The sequence below is a fragment of the Bombus fervidus genome, chromosome 16 (assembly GCF_041682495.2).
Source record: "Bombus fervidus isolate BK054 chromosome 16, iyBomFerv1, whole genome shotgun sequence".
In the NCBI taxonomy this organism is placed as follows: Eukaryota; Metazoa; Arthropoda; class Insecta; order Hymenoptera; family Apidae; genus Bombus; species Bombus fervidus.
The window spans coordinates 7930136-7954498 of record NC_091532.1 but is presented as its reverse complement, the minus strand read 5'-3'; the positions used below and the strand labels follow the sequence as shown (position 1 = coordinate 7954498).

Here is a 24363-nt window from a genome sequence, read left to right as displayed (position 1 = left end):
ATATATTTGTGTGTATTATACTTGTAGCTGTGAGTAAACGTCGGATAAATCATTGAAATTTTATAAAATATGGCGAAACAAATAAAAATGGTACTAATAGATCTTAGTGGAACACTGCATATTGATAATTCAGCGATTCCAGGTGCCGTAGAAGCTCTAAACAGGTTGTTTTTTATTGAATTTATGACAATTACTCATGATTATTAGTAAATATTATGGCGTACCTTACGTCTTATGTTGCATTGATTTTACCTACTGTCGTCTTTTAAATTGAATACATTGACTTTACTATTAATACCAAATAATATTTTAACAAATAAAGTACAATTTAATGAAAATTATACTTTGTAATTTTCGGTCTTTTATTTCATAATTTTTTTTTACAATGTTAAATAAATTATTTTATTGCTTTCAATATAGACTTCGAAACGCTGGTATACCGCTTAAATTCGTCACAAATACAACGAAAGAATCCGGCAATTTTTTATATGGTCGATTGACAAAACTCGGTTTTGATATTAAGAAGGAAGAAATTTTCAGTTCTTTAGCTGCAGCGAGGAAATTGATTATTTCACGGAAATTAAATCCAATGTTATTTATTGATCCTGCTGCTAATGAAGATTTCGATGATTTAATAAGAAATGACGATAAAAAAGATGCTGTAGTAATAGGATTGGCTCCAGATAAGTTCAATTATGAAAAATTGACCAAAGCATTCAGGTATACCTTGACTATTTTACACGATGAAAATTCATGTACAAAACTTTTATTTTTGTTTGTTACTAGGAACAAATTGTTCATAATTTCAGATTGCTGTTAGATGGCGCATCGCTCATAGCCATTCATAAAGGGCGGTATTATAAAAGGCCAGATGGTTTAGCTTTAGGACCAGGCGCATTTATCGCTGGTTTAGAATATTCCGCTGATATCAAGGCAGAAATTGTCGGAAAACCAGCTGCAGAATTCTTCAAAGCTGCTTTGGGAGATATACCTCCAGAAGAAGCGATTATGATAGGCGATGTAAAACTATTTTACATAATGTTTAATTACTGCTTTAATTTTCAGTTTCTTATTTTTTAATTCTTTTCAGGACGTTAAAGATGACGTAGCTGGTGCACAAGCTATCGGTATCAGAGGACTTTTGGTACAAACTGGAAAGTATCGAGATGGAGATGAAAATACAATTACACCGCCGCCTACAAAAGTATGCAGCTCTTTTGTCCAAGCTGTAGAATTTATTCTTAAAAAAGAAATTTAAGTAGTATGATTTTGCAACAGTAAAAGAATATTATATATATGTATATTTATATATGTTATTCTGTATTAAATTAGATATTTTATTTCAATATTAATAATTCCGTAATGGGATGTGTACATAATCTAGATTAGATTCACAATATAGTTTCAAAATATAAAGAGACTATAATTATAAAGAAACCGACATAGTACTTTCTGTGATGTGAAATATTACATTACCAAATTTTCTTTGTTCTAACAGTAATAAAAAGTATTACAGATTTCTTTCGACGTATCCATCGATTAATAGTTGAAGATAGATAACTTTATAAATATTGAATGAATATCGCCTCATCGCGCAGTAGAATGTAGAAAATTGTAGAAAATTTCATCTACTATCGTATATTAATGAATTCTGTTTATAAATTAGGATGAATCAACATTTCTTTCAAATTTGATCATAGAATTTTCTAGATACGAGACGATATTTCTTAGGTTCTTATATCGCTCTAAAAACAAGAGAAATAATCGTTGTAATTATGAGTTTTTACGAATATACATAATCTTAGATAATAAATATTAGAACTATTATACTTAATAAGTTATTGTTAAAAGCAGTTGTACAGAAAAAATCTTAGTCATTTTTAAAAGAAATGGGTGCACTGCAAGAGGTTTTGTTTAGTATAAAATTTGGCACCATTTCATAATCCTTTTCCTTTTTTCTACTTGCTCTCTTTTCTTAAATATGAGAATTAATCAACATCTTATTTTGAGAACATCCTTTTGTCCCGTACTAAGAAGATAGGGAGTATAATTTGTTTTGATTTGAAGATGTCACATTTCAAAAGTGTAATTACAAACGTACCATTAATGAATAATGTTATTTCTTTAGTGAGGAAGGCTCAGTTATAATTTTTATGAATACTGTATGAAATGCACGTCTTGTGTCTAAAACTAATTTAATATTACCTACAAGTGAAACTGCTAAACCATATAGTAAATCTCTACGAATTTGCAATTAAGCAATTAACATAAAAATTTAATTATAAAACGAAAAGAAAAAAGTATATAAAAGCTGTTTTTGCAATAAAGTAAAATAATAAATTATCAGAAATTTTCATTCAATTGTTAATGCTTAAAACACAACAAATGATCGACAATTGCATTTTGCACCTAGTATTATATAAATAAACTTACGAGCAGAATGCTTACAAATATACAACTAAATACTAGATTTTAACAGAATATTTTCTATTATTATGCACCGCAACAGTATTAACTTACAATCCACATTATTTTCAAAAGATTAATAGAACGCTTCATCATTCAAATGCCCTCTACAACTTATAATCTAGGATCAGGCACATGTTGATTTCCTGTTGCAGTAATGAGGGTCATTTTACGAAAATACATTCCATTTGAAAAATGAATAAGATAATCAAATGCGACATGATTGATACTAGGTCTTTGCAAAATATACATATAATGCCAATATACAAACATAAAAATGAATCAAACTTAACTGCAAATATACAATATTTTTGGTAGCCATCATGTTAATCAACGTCCTTAGCTCAAGAAACATTTATCACAGAGCTCTAAAAATTCCTAATAAGAAGAATATAACTAAGTAATAGTAATTAACTTCTTTACATTTTTAAATATGTGTAACAAAAGCTTAGCAAATAAATACTTATACAATACGTAGCATATTAAAATGTAACAACGAAATAATCTCTAGATTTATTAAAAAATTGCTTCTATGTCATTTCGATAACACAAGAATTACAACATTTAGGGCCATATTAATAAAGAACAGCGTTTTCTTTTTTTTCTTTCTCTTTCTGTCACTCCCTCCCTCTATATGTCACTCAATTTCTTTTTCTTTTTTAAAGTCAAGCATTTATCCCAATTTCATAGAATTGGTGCAAAGGCTTCGATTTTGATACATTTGCTTCGATTTTATGTATACAGCCCATCACCATGATTAAGGGACGTTACTTACAATCGTATTTGTATGTACAATTTGTAGGATTCTAGTAGAGTAAATATTCTAACATATGATTAACTTTTTATCTATTGTAGTTGTCTTTTTGTTTTTATCTATTGTAGTTGTCTCCTAAGATCAAATTCTGCCAATATAGTCATATTTGTTTAATCGAAAACTGTAATGTATTCATACTTTTCTTCCCTCGTATAATATGTAATAAAAGTTTAATTACTGGAAGTTCCATTAGAGACAGAATTTGACCTTATTATACTGAAGACATACACTGTTATTTCCTATGTTATTAATAGGAAATATTGAACTGTTAATTTGGCTGCTGAATTTTAATTTGATTAATAGTAAATTGACATTTTCCTCTTCCTTTTATAGTTTGCTTTTTTTTACAATAACAAGGCAGGTGTGTGGAGTATTGCTGATGCATGTCTTTCGTTTGTTTGAGTATATGTTTTGTTTAAATAAAATAGTGCTACTTACAAATCAATGAAAAGGAAAAAAAATTAATTACATAGTATCAATAAAGGAATAATTGAGAAGCATATGAAAATATAATATTTAAAGACAGTTTAATTTCCTGGGCCATCCAAGGTTTATCCCTTATTTTTTTGTACTTAACTTTACTTGTTGATATTTTTGAAGTGGGAAGACTATAAATGGCTGACAGTAAACATTTAATACTTTGCATTAAATGAAATGCATTAAAAACAAAAAACATGTTTTTAATAGCAGACTAACTGAAATTATTGTTGTATTATTGAATTTGGCCTCAGAATATAAATATACAAATATGAGCAATTTATACTGATACTTCCACACATTATTGCCTTTCAACTCATTTAATTTTAAATACTCTATATATAACCTGACTTTTATTCATCTTCACTTGCAGCATCTAACGAAACATCCATCGAAATTCGATTGAACATTTCAGAAAATGAAGGTAGTGTGAAATGCCACACTCTGCAACTAGACCACATGTCTTCCGTTATTCTGTAATATATTTGTTTCATATAATCATTTTTAGTAAATAAAGAATAAATAAAAACATTTACTTACTTTATGACAGTAAAAAACCATGGACACTTTAGAGATCTCTGTTCTGACGAATTTAGCTCTAACTATTTTACTGGCCGATAATGAATTATTAAGTCTGCTGAACTTTTCCAAATAAAATGTCTGACCTAAAACATGATAAAATAAAGATAATGTAAAAATACCATTGTATTAAACGAATATAGTTAGATACACTATAAAAACATACAGTTCTTAAATCCATAGAAGGATCTAAAACTTGATCGTTACATAACAATTCTACTTTTTCCTCAATCAGCGAAGAACTATCAGCATTTGAATCTGTATTTGTCCTGTCTCCAGGTGGAGATCCTCCAGAAACTGTATTTCCAATACCTGATACCGATCCCGAATCACTTCCGGCACCAAGCACTCTATCGCAAACATGTTCTGCTATCTTACGAATTTGTATAAAATCGTTTGCAATTAAGCGATCCCTTAAAAAATATATATTAACCCGATATTACAAAAATTTTATTTTGTAATATTTAAAAAATTATTCATTTTTTATGTACCTTTTTAAACTTTTTACACCAGATGTTGCATGTGGAAGAAGATAAAATGATATTTTAATGAACTGTGGGAGATTTTTATCCACAACAATATTAACTACCCATGACGGAACAGTTTCATTTAATAGCACTCCTTCCATTTCTCCTGCAGCATCTCTAACTAATAATCTATACAAAGGTCTGCCTCCTACTTCACTAAAACATAATTGTATTTTTATTGTTATAATCGAAAATAGTTAAGCAAATATTTTTTTCATTTAAGGAAAATACTTAGAACTTTTTTATACCTGAATATAACAGGTGTATGGGTTGGTACTGAGAAATATAAATTTCCTCCTCTAGTATGTATAGAGCTATTACCGTCATTACTATTGCCTTCATTTTCATCATCAACATGTAATGGCCTCCACCAATGTTCCAATAAAGCTTGTAGCAAAAGATTTCCATAATTCACTGAAGGAAAAGAAAGAAGGAGTAAACAGTAAACACAATGATAGATGTATAAAAAATAAATATTACCTTTTTGATCTACCGCATCATTTTCTGCAAGACCAGTTTCTTTTGCAGAAACCCATGCAGAAAAACAGTCATTTTCATCTTGACCTAAATGGATGGTCAACATCTATAAAAATATATCAAAAGTTATTTTTAATCTGATATGTATTAAAATTACAATTGCGTTAACGAATCATAGAATTACATACCCCAGTTTTCAAATCTACACTAAACCAGTTTGGAACATACACCATTTTATTTCTTTTTTTTATCTCCTGTTCAAAATCTACTTTTCCTAAATCTTCAACTTTACGCGCTTTTAATACATCGTATAAAGCTACATTTTCTTCCGTATCTTTTGTTAAAACGTGTCTTCGATCATTTAAGACGTGACAATGCCGTATTGCCGAGCCACCCAATATTTTTTGTGCAGGCTCTGTATTTCTTACATTCTGTGTTACCCCACTAGCGGAGTCACAATAGTCTTCAATTCCTAATTCTTGCCAGTCCTTTTGACTTATAGACTACAACAATTTTCAAAATGTTATTTATTTTATTAACAAGTTTTTTTGTGCATAATAAAATATAACAATACCCAATTATTTATAGTAGATTCACTAGTTGCTACCCAAATGCTGGATTGATCAGGTGTCATAACCATTTTTAGTACAGGTGCTTTTTCTTCACAAATAACTGTATACCTTTCAGGATAGCATGATAATTCAGTCATTACAACTCTTTTGTCTCTACCTCCTGATATTACATGACTAAAGGTATCTGTTGCCTAAAGATGATTGTTCTAATTTAATATAGTTATTTGCATTATTTATTACTTTACTAAGATGTTGAAATAGGGGAAAAAATTGTAATTACCAACAATGCCCAAACACCTTCTTTATGTACTCTAAAGGTTTGGATACATCTTTGTTGCCCCAGTGACCAAAGTTTAATTGTTCCATCAGAACTGGCTGACAAACACTGAGTACCATCTCTATTTAATACTAAGGCTTTAATATTATCCATATGACCACGAAGTTTCATTAACTTGGTACAATTTCTTGGATCCCATACTCTTAAAACTTTTTCTGTACTACCACTCACTATAATTGTCCCAATCTGATTCATGGCAAGACTATATATAGAGTCTTTATTTCCACTAAGAGATGATGCTGCAAATTATCCATATGTTATTTAAATAATTATAAATTGTTCATTCATATTATAGACTGAATTGTTACTTGTTACTGTATTGTTGCTTGCTGTGAGAGCAGTTAACGTATTCACATCCCATAGAAAGATTAATTTATCTAAACCAGCACTAGCAACTTGTTCTTTATCTTTTGCATATGCTAGAGCCTTTACATAATCTTTATGTGTCCTTAACGTAGACATGCAGAAACCTTTGTGTGCATTCCATACCTTTACTGTTGTGTCAGAACTGGCTGATATCACTGTAAAACAATATTTTCTTTTCTCATTACATAAAAACATAATATATTGTGTCTTTAAATACAATACATATTAAACATTAACTTAGAAATTTAACAAAAGGTACATACAATTTTTGCCACCGCAGCACAATACTATATCATTGACCCAGTCTGTATGATGCTCCATTGACTGAATATATGGATCTTTCATATTTTTGCAATTCCATATCCTTATAATACTATCTCTACCTGCGGAGTAAAGCCTATGCAAAGCTGGATCATATTGTAATGAATTGACTCCAGCTCTATGTTTCTTTTCCATTTCATCTCTTATAACCATGGATACCTTCATCAAATACGCAAAATAACAAAATAATTACCATTCATATAATAATTATTCTAAATAAATCTTTTTGTGAGTTTCATTAATAAATTTTATTCGATAAGATCGAAAGTATACAAACATAAAAATTCATTTACGATATTACTCATGACACACCACACGTTAGTAATTACGTGATTTATAGTCATCAAAGATTTTATAAGAATCTTACGAAATTGATCAATAATTGCATATAGCATCAAGCAATACATATCAAAAATATCATAGATCAATTGCGATTCTATTATTTCATACATCGTCATGTGGATTTTATAACGGGCGAAGTAGCAATGTCAATTAGAACACAGCAATTCTGTTTTTGCGAAAACATTTCATTCAATTCAAAAGAAATTATGCTTCGAAAAGCAATGACGTATATTTCAACAGGGGAGAAAACATCACAGACAAGTACCTGTACTTTCTTTCGAGCACTTTGCCCGCCTGTCTTATGAGCTGCCATTATACCGCAAACTGTTCTGTAACTTTGCACTTAGAGGTAATAGAAGAAAACATTCAAAATGTACTAGAATTATGCTGTTGCACTTTTACGTTCCGATGCGTTGAAACCACGCAGTAGTTTCATCGTTGATTACATCGGAAGCCTTACATGACCAGAAGATACATCGATGCTTGTACAAAACGATACAGTGCACATCACGCCGAAGTTCAAACAGCTGTCAGCCGACCAGGTATAAACAATGTTCATGACGATTAGATGTAGAAACTGACAATGTTCCAACGCCGGTATCAGTACATTCCGACGTTATACACATTACGTTACATCACGTTTCAGAGCGTCTGATAACGTTTCGTCTCCATTGTTGTGATTGAATAAAGCCGGATATATTGTTAGATATGTTTCATATTTTAGCAAAATATTCAACTGATTCAAGCTGTACGAAACTTGTCGAATGAAACAGATCATAATACGAGTTTCTACAATGAACCGCTATAACATAAATTGAAATTAAATTTGGATTTGAAAAATTATTATTTCCACAATGATATATCGGTACTTTCATGACCAATAGTCGTACACGATGCAACTGTGAATATAGATCATCTTTATTTACCAACCAATGAAAAATAATAAATGCGTTGCGTTCAGATGCATCCACGTATACATAGTTTCCGGAAAATGTCCCAATTGGTAATTTATTAACCGTATGCCAATTAAAAAATTTCAATTAATCGTTGAAAACTGACTTCAGATACAATAAACTAGTTCTTTATAACCATCTTACAATATAATGAGTAAGAAATATGCACGCTCACACGTTACTTCGTGTTTCGATAAGTTTATGAACGCATAGAATTCTTACAAAACTTTGTCTTTAAATCTCCTTATTCAATTAAAGAAATAAACAAATATATGTATTTTTATTTAAAAAAATTTATATAACAATTTGAGATGTTTTTCTGTCTCTTGTTACATTTTATTTTATATGAAACTCGAAGGTATTCTGAAACTCATCAAAGCGCCAACTAGTGACAACATTCTTTATTAATTCTATCCGGAAAGACAGCATCCGTCTCCGGTACGCCGTACGCCCATGAAAGAGGTAAAGGTATCCGTCAGTCAGTTGAACGCCGCCATTTTCTTGGTGTGTAAACGTTCCGTTGATTTTAGTTGAACAGTTGTGTACCGTACGCTATACACCATAGGACGTGTAATCATTCTGACGTTTTACGCGTCCTCGGCTAGATTTACACCATGAATCAGTCACGAAATTTCACATCATTATTGAATCCAAGTTATTTGCAAAACGCCCAACAAAATGCTGCGACTGCGAATGCGGCTGCTGCTGCGGCTGCAGCAGCTGCCGCGGTAAGTGCCGCGATTGCTAATGGAACGCAGTTGAACTCCAATTCTAATTCCACGACAAATAACACGAGAAAACGTGAAGCAGAAGGTACGTCTGAAATTATCCTTGTTACGCCAAGCTCGATTTTCTTCTAATATCGTATTGCTCGACTTGATTTCTTATACGATTATCATATTATAATTATAATAATATTTATTTATATAATTATAATTATTATACTATATTATAAATATAGTATAATTATTATTTGCTTATAAGGTAGGATTTCTTATAAGTAGGCTGAGGATTTTTTGCATTTATAGCAAATTTAAAATTGTAATAGTGCACAAAATGCTCATAATATGCAAAAGTATACAAAATATCCAAAGTAGTTACTACAGTATTCAGTAGAGTTTCAGACAGTACTCTGTCTAATTAGGTTTACAAAAAAGCAAATCTGCATATAAATTTTCGGTCTACTTGTACAAAAGTATACAACTGGGAATCATTTACAAACATGCCGTGTATTGGTACACAATATAAGAAATAAATGGGTGCAAACATTGCATATAATTGAAATTAGTGAATGCTAAAATAGTACTTAGAGAAAATCATCAGCCATATGTGTTTGCATAGCTGTATATATAGCCAAATAACTTTCAATCCTTGGCTTTAAAATGTAATATATCTGTAGAAGTTGCATAACATATGATCCTTTTGACTCTTTTGCATATTTATTTAAATATTTGTACAGAGAAAAATTAAAACCTACTTATAATTGATAATTTAAAAGAATGGAGCATATAAAGTTTTTGAATAAATTAGACACATTAGGTGATGATAAATACCTTCTAGGTGATGCTAAACAGGAAAAAGAGACGAAAGAGGAACGTAGGAAGAGGAGGAAAACTAGATGGAGCGGTAGTGAACATGACAAAACTTTTATACCAGGCATGCCTACGGTTCTACCAACAAACCTGACTCCTGAACAGGAGAAGGCTTACCTCTGTAAGTTTATTTTCTGTAATTCCTTCAGCTATCATTTCTATTTAATTATGTATTATACACACACATATATGTATACATATATGGACAGGATATGATTTAAGAATCATGCTTCTGCGTATAAATTTCTAAAATTTAATTTTGTAGTACTATAAAAGATGTAAGTATGTATGTATTGTTAAAAAGTTTATAGTTACCAGAGGTAATTGCCATTTCAAGTACTTTCAACAAGCGAGTTTGGCAATAGGAATTGCCAATTTTGCTGAATGATGAATATCGAGTTATCAAACTTGTTAGATTGCCTAAAACTACATTGAAGTTCCTGCTAATTTTTTTTCTTACATGTTTCTATAAAGGAATTCTTTTTTTTAAATCTCATTTATATATAATAAATCATACAAAAAACTATGATATATTTTTCTAATTGATTAAGAAAAAAGTAACAATTTATTAAAGAGAAAATTTAAAAAAAATTACAAAATACTAGATTTAGGTGAATATTCTACACTTTTGAGACATGCTTACATTATAGAATGTATATGGTTATGGCAAATTGGCAATATCTAACTGTTGGGGTTTCCGCCCCCTCTAACCCGTTGGTTTACAGTTCAGCTGCAGATTGAGGAAATCAGCAGGAAGCTACGCACTGGAGACCTTGGAATTCCACTTAACCCAGAGGAAAGGTTTGAACGAAACTTACATACCAAAAATGACCATAACATATCTACAATACCTATCTACTGACCATTCAGCAGCCCATAAATACAGGGGCCTTATGATATGGCTCCAGTACAGTTAGTGTGGGATACTGATGTCTGTTTGAAAAGATTGGGCTTGATTAAAGCCACCACGCAGCACAGAAGATGAATTTTGATAATATTGGTTTGCCCTAAACAATTTCTTTTACTAATTCATTTTTTATTAAACACTGCTACAAAAGTCTTAGTTAATAAATATAAATTTGGGGCAATAATTAAAGTGGTAGTATATTAGTATGAATACTTAAATATAAATAATATACGTATTTTTCCTGAACATATTTCTTCTGTTTTAAAAATTTTCTATATATATATACATATATACATTGCTTATATATAAATAATATATGTTTATAATATTTGAAACAATTAAATGCAAAATACAGATAACGATCATAGTAGCAGTGTTTAACACACAGTGGGTATTCTAGTCCATATATCTTTTTAAATAGTTATACTTTTGCACATGTAGGGATATTCAGAGGTGTTCCTATGCAGACTGCTTTATTCAAGTTAATAGGCTGTATTTCATTATTGTACGCACAATTGCGATTTATTTGATATCGATCGTCTTAATAGAATAATGAAAATTTTGTGCATAGGGCACCTTAATAGAGACTTCTATTAGGCTGCCGTGATCTGCACGGCATTTTATATCTGTTTAATATCATAATGCCACAGGAACATTTATCATTAATTAACTAAAATAGATTTTTATTCTTAATTACAACTTAATGAGAGATTTCAGGCAAATAATGAAATTCGTAAAATTATAATTGCTAATATAAGCATAATACTGTAAAGATCAATATTACGTTACTTTCAGGTACAACTTAAATAAATACACGTTAATTTTTCTAATAAATTAATTTACTCCAATAGGTTTAACTTTTCTGATTTTAGCTGGAACCATTATTTTATATCATTGTGTTTCATTAGTATTATACAATATAGTAAGATATACAAACTATTAACTAACCCAAAGAAATTATTTCCTAATAATCACAGGATCTATCTTAGCAGCTGACATCATACCGATTTCTGCCGTGCACAAACGCGCAGTCTTCCAGTGGTTACCTATTGAATAGACTAATAGCAATGTTATATTTAACAATACTTAATTTTTTACTCTTTATTTTAACATCTTGACACTGTTGGAAAACTCGGAAAATTAGTCTTTTCTAAGTCTATAGAATATTTTATAATCAATTCACAATTTCATTAATAGAAATCTTTGTATCTATTTTATACCTTTACTGAATTTGGTTAAAAATTAACAGATATATCTCCTAAATATAAATAGCAATTGTTAACTCTATTAGAATTTTATAATGTTTTCTTTAATACATTACCACACCTTTGTTTTAATTATTTTAATTAATTTAATTATTTTAAAATGTTACATATGTAATACATGTAGGAATGTACTTAACAAATCATTTAATTTTTATTTTAGTTTTCTAATACAAAAATTTAAATTTAATGTACTCAGTGAAATTTGTTTTGTAACATATGTTCTATTAATATCTTTTACAAATTTTCCAACATAGTCAGAATTTACTTTATTTGTTAAAAAGGAAAGGAAAGAATATATGTTAAGAAAAATTTATGACCAAAGCCTAATAACTTTGAAGATAAATTAAAGTGTTATCTCAGTTTCCAACTTTCTGCTAATAATCAGCAGTTTTTCTCTCACTTAATCACACAATCATAGTAGGATCAGGTTGCTTGTATGCTAGTACCATCTTAATTCAAACTTTGTTTCTTGACAAAATTTTATTTTTTTATTTTGCAGATCTCCTTCTCCAGAACCCATATATAGTAGTGATGGTAAACGGTTGAATACAAGAGAATATCGTACTAGACGTAAATTGGAGGAGGAACGTCACAATCTTATTCAGAAGATTCTCAAAATTAATCCAGAATTTAAACCACCGCCAGATTATAAGTAATTACAAATATTTTTTTTATCTATATTTAAAATGTTGGCGTTTTATTTACGTACCGCATTTAAAATTAAATATTTTTAGACCACCAATAATACGAGTGCATGATAAAGTAATGATTCCTCAAGAGGAACATCCAGATATTAACTTTGTTGGCCTTTTGATTGGACCACGTGGAAATACATTGAAATGTAAGTTAAAATAATTTAAGATATTCATAAAATACATAAAGTTTATACAGATTGCGTGTTAATGCTTCCTTTTTAAACACCATAGCAATGGAGAAGGAAACTGGAGCAAAGATAATAATTCGTGGTAAGGGTTCTGTAAAAGAAGGAAAAGTTGGAAGGAAAGATGGACAACCTTTACCTGGTGAAGATGAACCATTGCATGCATACATTACTGCTAATAATTTAGATGCCGTAAAGAAGGCTGTTGAAAGAGTATGAAGCGTCTTTACAAATTAACATGTTTATAGCGTATATGCTTATTATTAAAATATATTTTTTCAATAGATTCATGAAATTATACGTCAAGGTGTGGAAGTACCTGAGGGGCAAAATGATTTACGACGTAATCAACTTAGAGAATTGGCTTTATTGAATGGAACATTGCGTGAAAATGATGGACCACGTTGTACTAATTGTGGTGCATCTGATCATAAATCATGGCTGGTTAGTATACTGATATTTAAATGTTAATGATATCTTAATGTTTGCAAGTAGATTAATACTTATTTCAATTATTACAGTGTCCAGATAAACCCAACGTAACAAATAATATAGTATGTTCGAGTTGTGGTGGAGCAGGTCATATTGCACGTGATTGTAGATCTAAGAGACCCGGTCAGGGTGGACCAGCTGCTGCGGGTATGGGTGGAATGGGACCGGGTGGAGATAAAGCTAAAATAGACGAGGAATATATGTCTCTTATGGCAGAATTAGGTGAAGGTCCACCACCTGATCGATCTAAAACCGGACAGCCTCGTCAACCAAATCCAAATCCCAATTATCCTGGTCTCTTTGATAGGTAAGTTTCATTCTTCTCTTGCTTCTTATAGGTAAAAGCAAATTTTTATAGAAGATATATATATATATAATAATCATCTTGCAATTTTTTTTAGACAACAAGCACCTCGTGCTTTAATGGCTGCACCAGCACATCCACCGCCACAAATGATGCAAGGTGGTCCAATGATGCCTCCACCAGGAATGGCTCCGCCACCTTGGAGTCAAGGAGAAGTGAATAACATGAATGGTATGAACATGCAATGGCAACCTCCTGTTAGTATGCCTCCGCCACCTGGCGTGATGCAACCACCTCCACCACCGCCTGGTTCTACATCTCAACCAAATATCCCACCATTGATGCCTTGGATGGCTGGAAACAATCAACCACCGCCACCAGGGCAAATGCCACCGACGCAAATTCCACCACCTGGAATGGGTATACCACCATGGCAGCAAGGACAACAGGGGCCAATGCGCCCACCTCCACCTGGAACTGCTCCCCCTCCAGGTTTTCCAGGATGGCAACCGCAACAGATGGGTGGATGGCCACCAGCAGCTCCAGTTCCTCCTCCACCTCAACAACAAACACCAGCTCCCCCTGGCATTGATCTCAACACTTTACCTACGTTATTGGCACAACCACCTCCGCCACCTCCACCAACTAGTTAGTGTAAAGAATCATCAAATTGTCTCATCAAATCTTTATTCGTACAATAGAGGGATATTATCGGTCGTGTCAATAAATAGATTATAATATTGGACTGAAGATAGTTAATAATTATTAATTAACTGGAATGATTCGCGACTTTAATTAGTCTATTCGTCATACATGGCTATGTTCTTTTTAAAAAAAAAAAAAAAAAAAAAAAAGAAAAAAAAACTGGGAAAATATATTGTTAGATAAATATTTTCCAATTTTCCTCAATGGCTATACAACGTTTATAAGAAATTATCTTAGGTTTGCGACGTATTTTTGAAATTTCGAGAACATATCGTACTTTATGAATAAAAAATGTTTATGTTTGGTTACCATTATTTTCGAACTTATTACATGTACCTAAAGCTTTCTTACAAGTGTAAATGTAAGTGATATGCCAAACACATTTTTATAATGTTACTTCAAGCACTTCACAATTTTTACTTATATGTTTCTGTAAACATAACATCATATATTACAAGCAGAAATATAACTTACTTGTTTGTAGGTAGTATGCATAATACATACATATTATGCACACTGTAGTAACGCATTTGTTGCTCTGTACAAGTGTTATAATCAACTTTTGCTTCATTATATTACCTAATGTTGAGATAAATATTATGCAATAAATGTTGAAAAATTAAAAATGTTTTCTATGGGATTGTGCATATAAGTTCCTTCTTTATATTATTTCTTTATACTATTTCATTAATTCTGGTGAATGGAGCCTGTTATGGAATATTAGGTTATATAATGAAGCAGCAGAACTGTTGCTTGTATGAGTAATGATTTGTCAATTCTAAATGTGTTATATATATATATATTAATTATAATTTCTGTAAAAAAATGTCTTTCACTTTATCAAAAACATATACTTGCGATTTATCGGACATCGAAACGTAATATTGTAAACGTCCAAGCGCAATAATTTCGTATCACTGATTTACTAGTAAGAAATAAATTTGTTTTAAATTATATGAAAATCCTACTTTATATATAGAAAAACATTAGTATTGTGTGTTATGTTTAGGATATAAATGATAGTTTGTGAAACTTCATGATAGCTTAATGTGTATATTAACTACACAATAAAAATACATTATGTATTAAAAATATATGTATATTATATATTTTCTAAACCTATTTTCGAAGTGTACATTTTTGTTTAAAAATATTTTAAAACAATTATAAGGAAAATATTTTATTTTCTTTAACATTACAATATTGAATATTTTATAATACTTTTAAATTAAAAATGATGCTGGAATTTAAACAGTAATTTTGATATATAAATAAGATCTCAAAAGGTATATGATATCAGTATATACGTATTTACAGACCTCTGGTGGTAGCTAAAAGTTTGAAAGTGACGAGTGATGACCTGCTTTTGCGATTGTAGTTGCATTCTGTAAAGTGTAGTGTTCATCTAAATACGGCACGAGAGACCGAAGTTTCAAATATATTTTCAATTGGCATTTAATATTACCTTTGTCACTACATAGTTTTATACCTATATGATCTTTTACAACATTTGATTATAAAATTTCATATATTGACAAATTTATATGAAAGTAAAAGTGTAGTTTGAAAGACTTAAAATGTTGGAAAAAATAGCAAACTCTTGGACGATCGGTCTGTATTCGCTTGTTGAGAATTCTCGACTTACTCCGAAGGTTTCGAGTTTATGGGATAAAGAATCATTCACCGTGCAGCCTATAAATGACACGAAGATAACCAGACCCGACATATTGCTCGGATATTTAATTATATTTTGGATTGTTTTATATTTTATGTATGAGAAGTGCGTTAATGTAAGTTTCAAAAATTTATTTTGCACTTTTATACGTTATGTGTTACCGTGTTAATTAATGAATTTGTCAATTATTTTTTTTTTTTTTGGAGTGGGTTATTTGCAAAGAGTGCAGATAAAGGATAACAAAGCATATTGACAGTATATTTGATAATTTTCGTTTATTAACACAGTCGTTACTTCGACGTATGCGCATTCCATTGATGCAAAGAAATAGAATAATCAAAGCTGTATGGGAATGTGGATTTTGCTTTGGCAGCATTTGTTATCTAAAATCATCCACTATTAAAACGTTAAGCCTCTTCTTTGGAGAACAGGAGGTGACACACGAGGAAATGGGTGTCATTCTACATAAAAGCTTTTACTTTCATTGGGCAGGAATAGAGATCTTACGCCATGGAGCTTGGGCAAAAGGCTGGGCCAATTTTCTATTTGCGTCTTTCATCATGAACCCATACCAAGAAAAGTAAAGCAACTCCTATTTTAACACTTAGCATATGCTTGGTTCTTTGTATTACTTTATATCTTTAAACATATAATATTGAAACTTAGTTACTAAGTAAATTTAAATAATGCAAGTTCTATTTTACACGATTTTTTACAATTTTCTTCACAGATGGTGTACAGTGGTGAGCACATTTCTATTTTCTAAGGCAATTGATACAATTATAATAAATATTTGCCGAATCTTATTATGTGTATCTCATTTTATTGGAAGAAAGTTACCCAAATTATTCTTCTGCCTTCATTGTCTTAGTTGGTTAGTATATTAAAAATTTGATGTATTTTTGATCATAATATTTTCATGACAAATACCTATTTCAGGATATACTTATATGTACTATTAGTACCAAAATTTTTGTGGTCAGAAAATGTGGAATACACAAGAGCACAGATAGGTTTACAGCTGTGGTTCATAGCAGAGTGTTTAGATTCTGTAATATATCATAAAATAATTTATTTAGAAACTTATCTCATTATAGCAATTTTTCTTACTAAAAAATATATTTTTTAGGTATGGTTTAGATTTTTAGCATATGCAAAAGCTACACACTGGCTAGAAACATGCTTATTTCCCTTGCCAACGCAAGAAACAATTGAACTGACAGGGATACAAAAGCGGCATAGAGATTCCTTAAAAAAATTAGTGAACAGAACATCAAAAAGGGCAGAACTCTGGCAAACCCTGTTCTGTAAGTATATTCAAATAAAACATTTACACATTGATATTAATTGTGATTTTTTAATAAAATTAGGTGCTGTGGCTATTAAGAAAAAAATCAAAAGAATTAGGCAAGCAAAGCAAAGTGATTCCATATTAGTGGATAATTTTACAGAAGAGAAATTAATTGCAACAGAGGAAACAAAAGAAATAAGTAAAGAGCAGAAAGATGAGATTATGGAACAATATAGTCAAATTGGAAATGAGTAAATTGTTTAGGTTATTCATAGATCATAAATTACTAGCTTTAATTATAACAAATTTTTAATTGAAAGTATTAAAAAGACCAAAGAAACAAAAGCTTGCACTAAATCTCATAGCTTTTTAGTATAAAAATCAAGTTTATTTAAGAATTCTATAGATATACATCTATTTATGTAGAAAATTCTATTATTTACATACAGATTAAGAATGCATTTTGCAAGTAACGTTACCTTTCTTAAGGTCTGCGCGATTAATAAAATACTTTAATAATGTTACAGACGAGTTTACTATATATGTACTTACATAAGGATGTGTACTTAAAAACTGTATGTGATTATCTTAATTATGAATTTAAATTCAAGCCTTTAATAATTATTATCAATTAACTGTTTAATGTAAATTTGTTCGTCGAATATTTATTTAAGGAATAATTTTTACGATAACGTAAGATAAAAGTACCATATGTATATTACTCTTACAATTTTATCATTTGTTTTTTAAATATTAAGCTCCAGGCACGATACGTAGATCTACATGATGACTTAATAACGATAGTGTTTATACTTGCTAAAATAATATTGCCTTCGTTTATATGGAACCGACGTTGCGAGGTTTATAGATGGTAATAGAGCATGATGTGATAAACAAATATCTTATCTGTAATAGAGTGACAGTAATTAGAAACTGAAGATTGTAACACAGAGCAATACATCTTGGAAACAATAAAATTGTTGTTTATGAAACAACTGAAATTCTAAGATTAGTTTTAGCTCAGGTTAAGTTGTATTTTAAATGATATTCAATCCTTGAGCTTTTTTGATTTAAAATATAAAGAAACAGATATAAATACATGGATTGCAGGATATATAGAATTGGTCCAGGAATGTAAAAAGATCATTTTCAATTTAATGTTCGTCTAAATTTTGTTCATTAATTACAATTTCTTTAATTAAAGTACAAAAAAGAATAATAATCGTCTTTCAAATCACTTTAATGGTAAATAATTAATGTTATTTATATAGAAAGTTAGAGAAAGAAGTTACTATGTATGTACATATATAAAATAGATTGTGTGTGTGTGCAAAGAGTTGAAGATTGAACATGTAAACTTAAATATTTCTAAAAAAATTGGATCATGTTTTTCTTGTGCGTATTTTACTACAAAGAAAAGCTATTTAAGTGACACGTTGTTCCTAGATATATAAAGTTTTATTTCCGATCATTTTGGACTGTGTCAATAAAATATAGTACATGTATTTAGGCTGAATTGTTCCACGATGTTATACAGTTCAATGAAAAATATTATAAATGAATGTCTGAATAAAATTGTATTCAATATATCGGCAGCGTCGTATGCCTCGATGATATCGCACTTCTAAAAACTGTTAAAACATTTGGTTTAGAAACTTATAAATAAAACGTTGTATTATACAGATGCGTAATACATTTTCTTTTCAACTTCACAACAATTAATAAAATTATTCAAGCGACTGTATCTTTATATCAATATCTGAAGGGAGATGTCATAGGGAGTTCCTATGTTTTTGCAAATATGTAAATACATGTTTGTTTCTTCTTTAATATAATAAAGAATTATGGTTTCTTTGTTTGCAAATGGGTATTGGATAGGATAACGCAAATTAAGTGTCATATGTTCATATGAAATAGTTGTTAAATATAACAGAGCTTCTTATTTAAAATCTTTTTATTTAAAATCATTAAAAAAAAAAAAAAAAAACAAAATAATATATTATTGAGTTAATACAAAATGATTGAACAATCTAAGGTTACAGAAAAGTAGGAGTTCCAAGAAGTAAGGTGTTAATACTTTATTTACAGGACATTTTCAAAGTTACATCTCAGTTTCTTAAACATAGTTATTTTTTCTACACCTTAGATTGCTTGGAAGTCACTTTCTGTATTTTATTGAATCTGATCTTTTAATCCTTCTTTAAAAAAAATATATATAGAAAACTAAGTCTTCTTATTTTTTTATAAATAACTATCTCATTTGACACTTATTTTGAAATATCTTATACAAGCCCAACACCTTACTGTAATATCTTAAGCAAGAAATATTTTTTTTTTAAAAGAATTACTTATTCTTAAATACAGTAACGTATTTAAGTAATTTCCGTGGCTAAAAATTAAGTTCGTCGCAGTTATGAATTATAATGGGTACATTATTTTATATTAAGAAATGAAAATCACGTATAAAGTGAAAGTACATAATCGATGGTAAAACATTTAATCATAGATTGACAGATTATGCGCTACGCACAATCCGACGAGTAAAACTACATTTAATATAGCAACACTTCTCTCCCTGAATGCGTTGTGAGTCCGAGTGTTGAATATAAGGCCATTTCATGTGAATGACGACCGTTAAAAGTTCAACACACCATTTATAAAATCTTTTCCTTTATGGGAACAACATCTTCAATTTCGTGAATGAAGACAAACTGTCTGCTTAATTTACGTAGGTTTTATAATCGAGCTTATAGACACACTCACAAAATATCTTGCCATATTACTTTTATCGTGTGTGGTAATGGTTATTTATAATATTTATATATTTATATATATATATATATATATATCGTTAAATTGTTTTGTAACTTACGTTGAGTAACTATCACTGCGCTTACTTCCTCATAATAATGTATAATCAATTTTTCTTCTTTTTTTCTACTTTTTGTTTTTTTTTTTGTTTCATTAATACTCTTCACACATTCACGCGTATGACTTTCACGCTCTCTCTCTCTCTTTCTCTCTCTCTCTATCATACTCTATCATACTCTCAAATATTAAGAAACACAGGGTCCACATGTAAAATTCATATCTATGCGATGACCGCGCCAACCACAAGCTAATTTTTGTTTCTTTCGTTCTCTCGAAATTTTCTTCCTAATTTTATCGTTTCCAAAAGAAACTCCCTTGTATTACAAACGATAATAATAATAAAATTCGCTAGAAGAATTTGTATCATCGAGTAATTCTCATTAATTAGTTTTTTCGGAGTAGTGCATACAAAATTGTCAAAATGTTCTTCTTTGTCGGTGTGTTTGTTGACTACTGGTGGCAGGCATTTATGGTTCGTCATGATACACACTACGAGCCGAGGTTTTTCAAAGTATTAGGACTGGTTGGAAAGTCTACGATCAGCGGCCAAAAAGAGTCTCTTCGAAAAGATTTTTAAGCAGCGGATCGTTGCTTCGTTTTTTTTTTAAGACGTAAAATCCTGGCTATTCATATATACTTAACTAGTAATTTTACCAATTACTCGGCTCTACTTATTTCCATTTTTTTTTTTATTATTTTTTTCTTTTCGTTTATTTTTCGCATCTGTATTAAGAGGAAACAACAGTGAACCGGAAACACGCGACTGTTGTCCATCAAAAGTAAGTCGTTAATTTTCGTAGCTTAGGAAGACAGTAAATTATTCTGAACGCGATTGCAATAATAAACAGTTGCAATTGTTTTCATATTACTTCGTTTTTTTCGTGCGTTTCATCTTGTTTTCTTGTCTTTTCATGTACGCGATGTTAATATGTTTAATAAATTTCTCACGGTTCGTCGGTAATACTGGAACGAACGTAATTACGAAAGTGTATCTTATTACGAACATATTACGTATTATGAGCAATAAAAGTTGAGTCGGTGAAACTTTCTTAGGCCTAACGCTTCTTCTTCTTCTTCTCTTACGTCAATTTGCTCGTCGTACGTGAATCCAGATTTTTAGAATTTGCAGCTTCACAACTAGAGAGACACGCGACTTTGTTCTCTATTCTTTTCTCTTCTTTTTATTCTGTGAAAATATGGCCCCATTGTTACAGGCTCAATGTAAACTTCGGAAACTGTTCAATATCTTCTTCCTTTCATTCTTTTCCTTTTTTCCTGAGTCTGCAACAGGCTTTGTCAAATTCCATGCCATCTACATTAATTATTGTGATCCTTTTTCCATTACTTTAACAATTGCTTTGGTACGTCGTTGATCGTTCTCCGTTTTAAAACTCGTTTCGATTCGAAACTATGTTGTGTCTAAAATATAACACTTCGGTCCCACATTTTTTCTTCGCTGTGTGTAACGAGACACGAGAACACTTTAATGCGATTCAATGGCAAAATTGCGTTCTTTGAGGCGTTCTTCAAGGGTGACGGAACATCAGTGATTCCTTAAACACTTAAATAACAAATTAATATTTATATTGTATGTTTAACTCTTTTTTTATGACTATTGTTCACGATCGTTCTTAGAAATGACCTCGAATGTAATTCGTTTGTTAATTTTATACCGTTAAAGAATCACAATTGTACTGTGAATGCAACTGGCATAAACTCGAACTCTTCCTAGGTCTCTCCACATTAATTCTACGTTGTGTACATGTATCAACAACCTGATTTCCCTACATGTCTTTCGTTCGTTTGTAATATTAACAATAAAACCACGAGTCAAAAATCATTTGCCGTCAACGTTCATGCAAAAACATATTTCTTGTCCTTCGCAAGTATTTTAATCTTTTACATGAGAACTGAAGAAACATAATATTATTATTTAGAAATATGACTTTCAAGGGTGCAATCAAGGTCAAGAAATATGTTCAATTACATTTATTTCATTTCCATTTTATCTAATTGTCGTCCATTTTCGTTAGTGTTATTCCTACGTTCTGATCGCTGATGTGCGTATGATTTGAGAATCCTCGCCTTGAGCAGGGGAATAGCAGTTAATTGGCCGTTAGTCGTATAATTCGCGCGAAAAATCGAAGACTCCCTTTCTCTCATCGAGGCTTCAGTCTTTCAGTCGTTTACACCAGGGACGAGAAACCTCTGTTTTTTTCAATCGTGTTCGCAAATATATCGAAATCTCTTAAATTCGAATAAAATCAATGAATTGCATACATTTACCAATGTCTATTCAAACGTATATTTATCGTTCTTGTATTACAAACCAATAAATCTGTAAATGTATACTTTCAAATGAAAAATTGCAAACGGTTGCGAGAATTAAAGAACTGACACCGATAATATAATTAATCCAGAATTTAAGCGATAGAAGTGGAAGTATTATAATGATAGGACTATATAGAAATATTTGAACGATACCAGCCCCTTCGGATCTAGCAAAATGGCGGCCGAAGGTTATCAATGTCGATTAACGCTAACAGACTTTCCGTACAACCTATATGTACCATCGAAATGATTGACAGCACGTGGGTATTCTTTGCAAAAGAGTCCCTGGTCAACGTGAACGCATTTTCATAATTTGTTCTTACGTTGTTGCGTAATACATTGTATATGTATGTACGTGTGTAACGCATGTGTATGCGAGCATGCGTCGTACGTGAAGGTAACGAAATTGAACAATTGTCTCTCAGAGGCTTGTGACGATGTGTGGCTTGGCAGTGGTGGAAGCGATCTCGGACAGTCGCACGTCAATGGGGATGCGATCGTCATAGAGCGTTGGTGCCTGCAGGATGATACCTGCCGTGCCGACGACTACGGCTAGTGTAAAAATCCACAGGAATAACCTGTCAAGCACCATCGCGACGTATTTCCAATCTTCTTTGACCTAAACAATTAACAATGATTAAATCGACTAGATAACTAATTGCATGGTAGTAGATTATTTATTTCAGTTTTCGACGAGGAATGAAATGAAATTTTATTTAGGAAAAATACTCATAACGTTGACCTTGACAATATATTTCAGGTTCATCGAAATTAGTAAGGTGTTTCCTATTCTGCATAACTATCATCATTTATTTTAAACATTCTATCGTTTATTCTATTCTCATCGTCTATTTTGTTATTATAAAGCGGGAAGTAAAGGTTTGCATACTCTGGTAGAGTCCTCTTCTCTTTTCGTATGGTCAGCAATGAAACGAATGCCTTCAATAGCCTTATATAGTTCTGGGCAGTGATGCCAATGATGAAGAGTGTTACAGAGAGCGTCCACGCTCTCCTCGGTCGGCAGTTGCGGTGGAGGAGCAGCCGTGGTTGCTGGTGAACCGTGAATGCGACACGCACTTCCTAAATTCACAGCTTCTAATTCCCTAATAATCACATATTTTTTTTTTCTTTAGAATAAACAAATGTCACAATCTCCTTATTTATTTTACTTAAAACAAAGTTTTAAGAAATATCCATTATTATTCTTGCTACCTATAAAAGTATGATTGTTTTTTTTTTTTTTTTGCAAAATTAACAATCATTTTTAAAAAGGAGAAGATAAAATCGTGTAAAAAAATGTCACTTCTGTGAGCCATTTTAAATATACATTTGAAGCATTTGTTATTAATGAACTTTACATACCGAGGGTGTAATTCGTCCCGCGAATCGAGACTCGGGAACAAAACAGAGGACTCAACCAGCTCCGAGGCCGAAGTCTCTACGAAGAGAGATGGGTCTCGTAATTCGAGACCATTGCACGTTCTGACCATCACGCGTTGGCCGTGATGGGCACCCATGGTACGTTTGTCTATCTGGTACTGCGGCCTGTTAAATAAAAAATATAATCACTATCAACGAGAGCACAAACGATATTAAATAATATATTTGAATATTTTAATCTTTATATTTAATTTCTAATTTCTTTACATCAATAAGATCAACAGGCAGTCACCATAAAAATGTTAAAAACTAATTGTAATGAATTGCATACATATTTCTGGTGTCTGAATATATTTACATTTTAGTAATGTTGACAAGCTTTTCATTCTGAAATCTCTTTATACTTTCTAACAATAGACATTAATTTCATAAGCTCGTG

General features: G+C 30.9%; 5 protein-coding genes across 12 annotated transcripts in view; 3 read left to right on the top strand and 2 right to left on the bottom strand.

Moving 5' to 3' along the window:
- The first annotated feature begins 21 nt into the window (after positions 1 to 21).
- Positions 22 to 1301, top strand: LOC139995729 (haloacid dehalogenase-like hydrolase domain-containing protein 2). Of its 2 annotated transcripts, none has more exons than XM_072019448.1 (4): positions 22 to 164; positions 421 to 720; positions 810 to 1020; positions 1091 to 1301. In XM_072019448.1, exons 1-4 carry the CDS (start codon positions 70 to 72, stop codon positions 1256 to 1258), a joined length of 774 nt encoding a protein of 257 aa, XP_071875549.1. In that variant the 5' UTR covers positions 22 to 69; the 3' UTR covers positions 1259 to 1301. The 2 variants fall into 2 exon arrangements, with proteins under 2 accessions (XP_071875549.1, XP_071875550.1); XM_072019449.1 differs by having other exon boundaries at positions 23 to 164; positions 541 to 720.
- Positions 1302 to 2693: 1392 nt separating this feature from the next.
- Positions 2694 to 8137, bottom strand: LOC139995724 (WD repeat-containing protein 48). The gene is made up of 12 exons (XM_072019439.1): positions 7544 to 8137; positions 6879 to 7095; positions 6558 to 6770; positions 6193 to 6488; positions 5915 to 6103; positions 5529 to 5843; positions 5344 to 5446; positions 5112 to 5277; positions 4828 to 5019; positions 4503 to 4749; positions 4298 to 4422; positions 2694 to 4231 (listed from the first exon to the last, which is right to left on the bottom strand). The coding sequence occupies exons 1-11, from the start codon at positions 7589 to 7591 to the stop codon at positions 4360 to 4362; spliced, it is 2049 nt and encodes a 682-aa protein (XP_071875540.1). The 5' UTR covers positions 7592 to 8137; the 3' UTR covers positions 2694 to 4231; positions 4298 to 4359.
- A 530-nt stretch (positions 8138 to 8667) lies between these two features.
- On the top strand, positions 8668 to 15002 carry Sf1 (splicing factor 1). Its single transcript, XM_072019624.1, has 9 exons — positions 8668 to 9044; positions 9792 to 9944; positions 10549 to 10624; positions 12495 to 12647; positions 12730 to 12836; positions 12922 to 13088; positions 13161 to 13319; positions 13397 to 13674; positions 13769 to 15002. Exons 1-9 carry the CDS (start codon positions 8846 to 8848, stop codon positions 14322 to 14324), a joined length of 1848 nt encoding a protein of 615 aa, XP_071875725.1. The 5' UTR covers positions 8668 to 8845; the 3' UTR covers positions 14325 to 15002.
- A 699-nt stretch (positions 15003 to 15701) lies between these two features.
- Positions 15702 to 19024, top strand: LOC139995810 (uncharacterized). The gene is made up of 6 exons (XM_072019632.1): positions 15702 to 16166; positions 16339 to 16631; positions 16782 to 16925; positions 16991 to 17102; positions 17181 to 17358; positions 17422 to 19024. Exons 1-6 carry the CDS (start codon positions 15954 to 15956, stop codon positions 17595 to 17597), a joined length of 1116 nt encoding a protein of 371 aa, XP_071875733.1. The 5' UTR covers positions 15702 to 15953; the 3' UTR covers positions 17598 to 19024.
- Positions 19025 to 22490: 3466 nt separating this feature from the next.
- Nachra3 (nicotinic acetylcholine receptor alpha3 subunit) overlaps positions 22491 to 24363 on the bottom strand; it is a 99690-nt gene continuing 97817 nt past the window's right edge. For 6 of the 7 annotated variants that reach the window (XM_072019627.1, XM_072019628.1, XM_072019625.1 and 3 more), the window contains 3 exons: positions 23907 to 24089; positions 23434 to 23647; positions 22491 to 23163 (listed from right to left, as the gene is read on the bottom strand). In XM_072019627.1, the coding sequence (XP_071875728.1) occupies positions 22966 to 23163; positions 23434 to 23647; positions 23907 to 24089 (595 nt within the window). In that variant the 3' untranslated portion in view covers positions 22491 to 22965. Of the gene's footprint in view, positions 23164 to 23433; positions 23648 to 23906; positions 24090 to 24363 lie in introns of those variants that run through there. The other variant, XR_011802073.1, reaches the window with a different exon arrangement.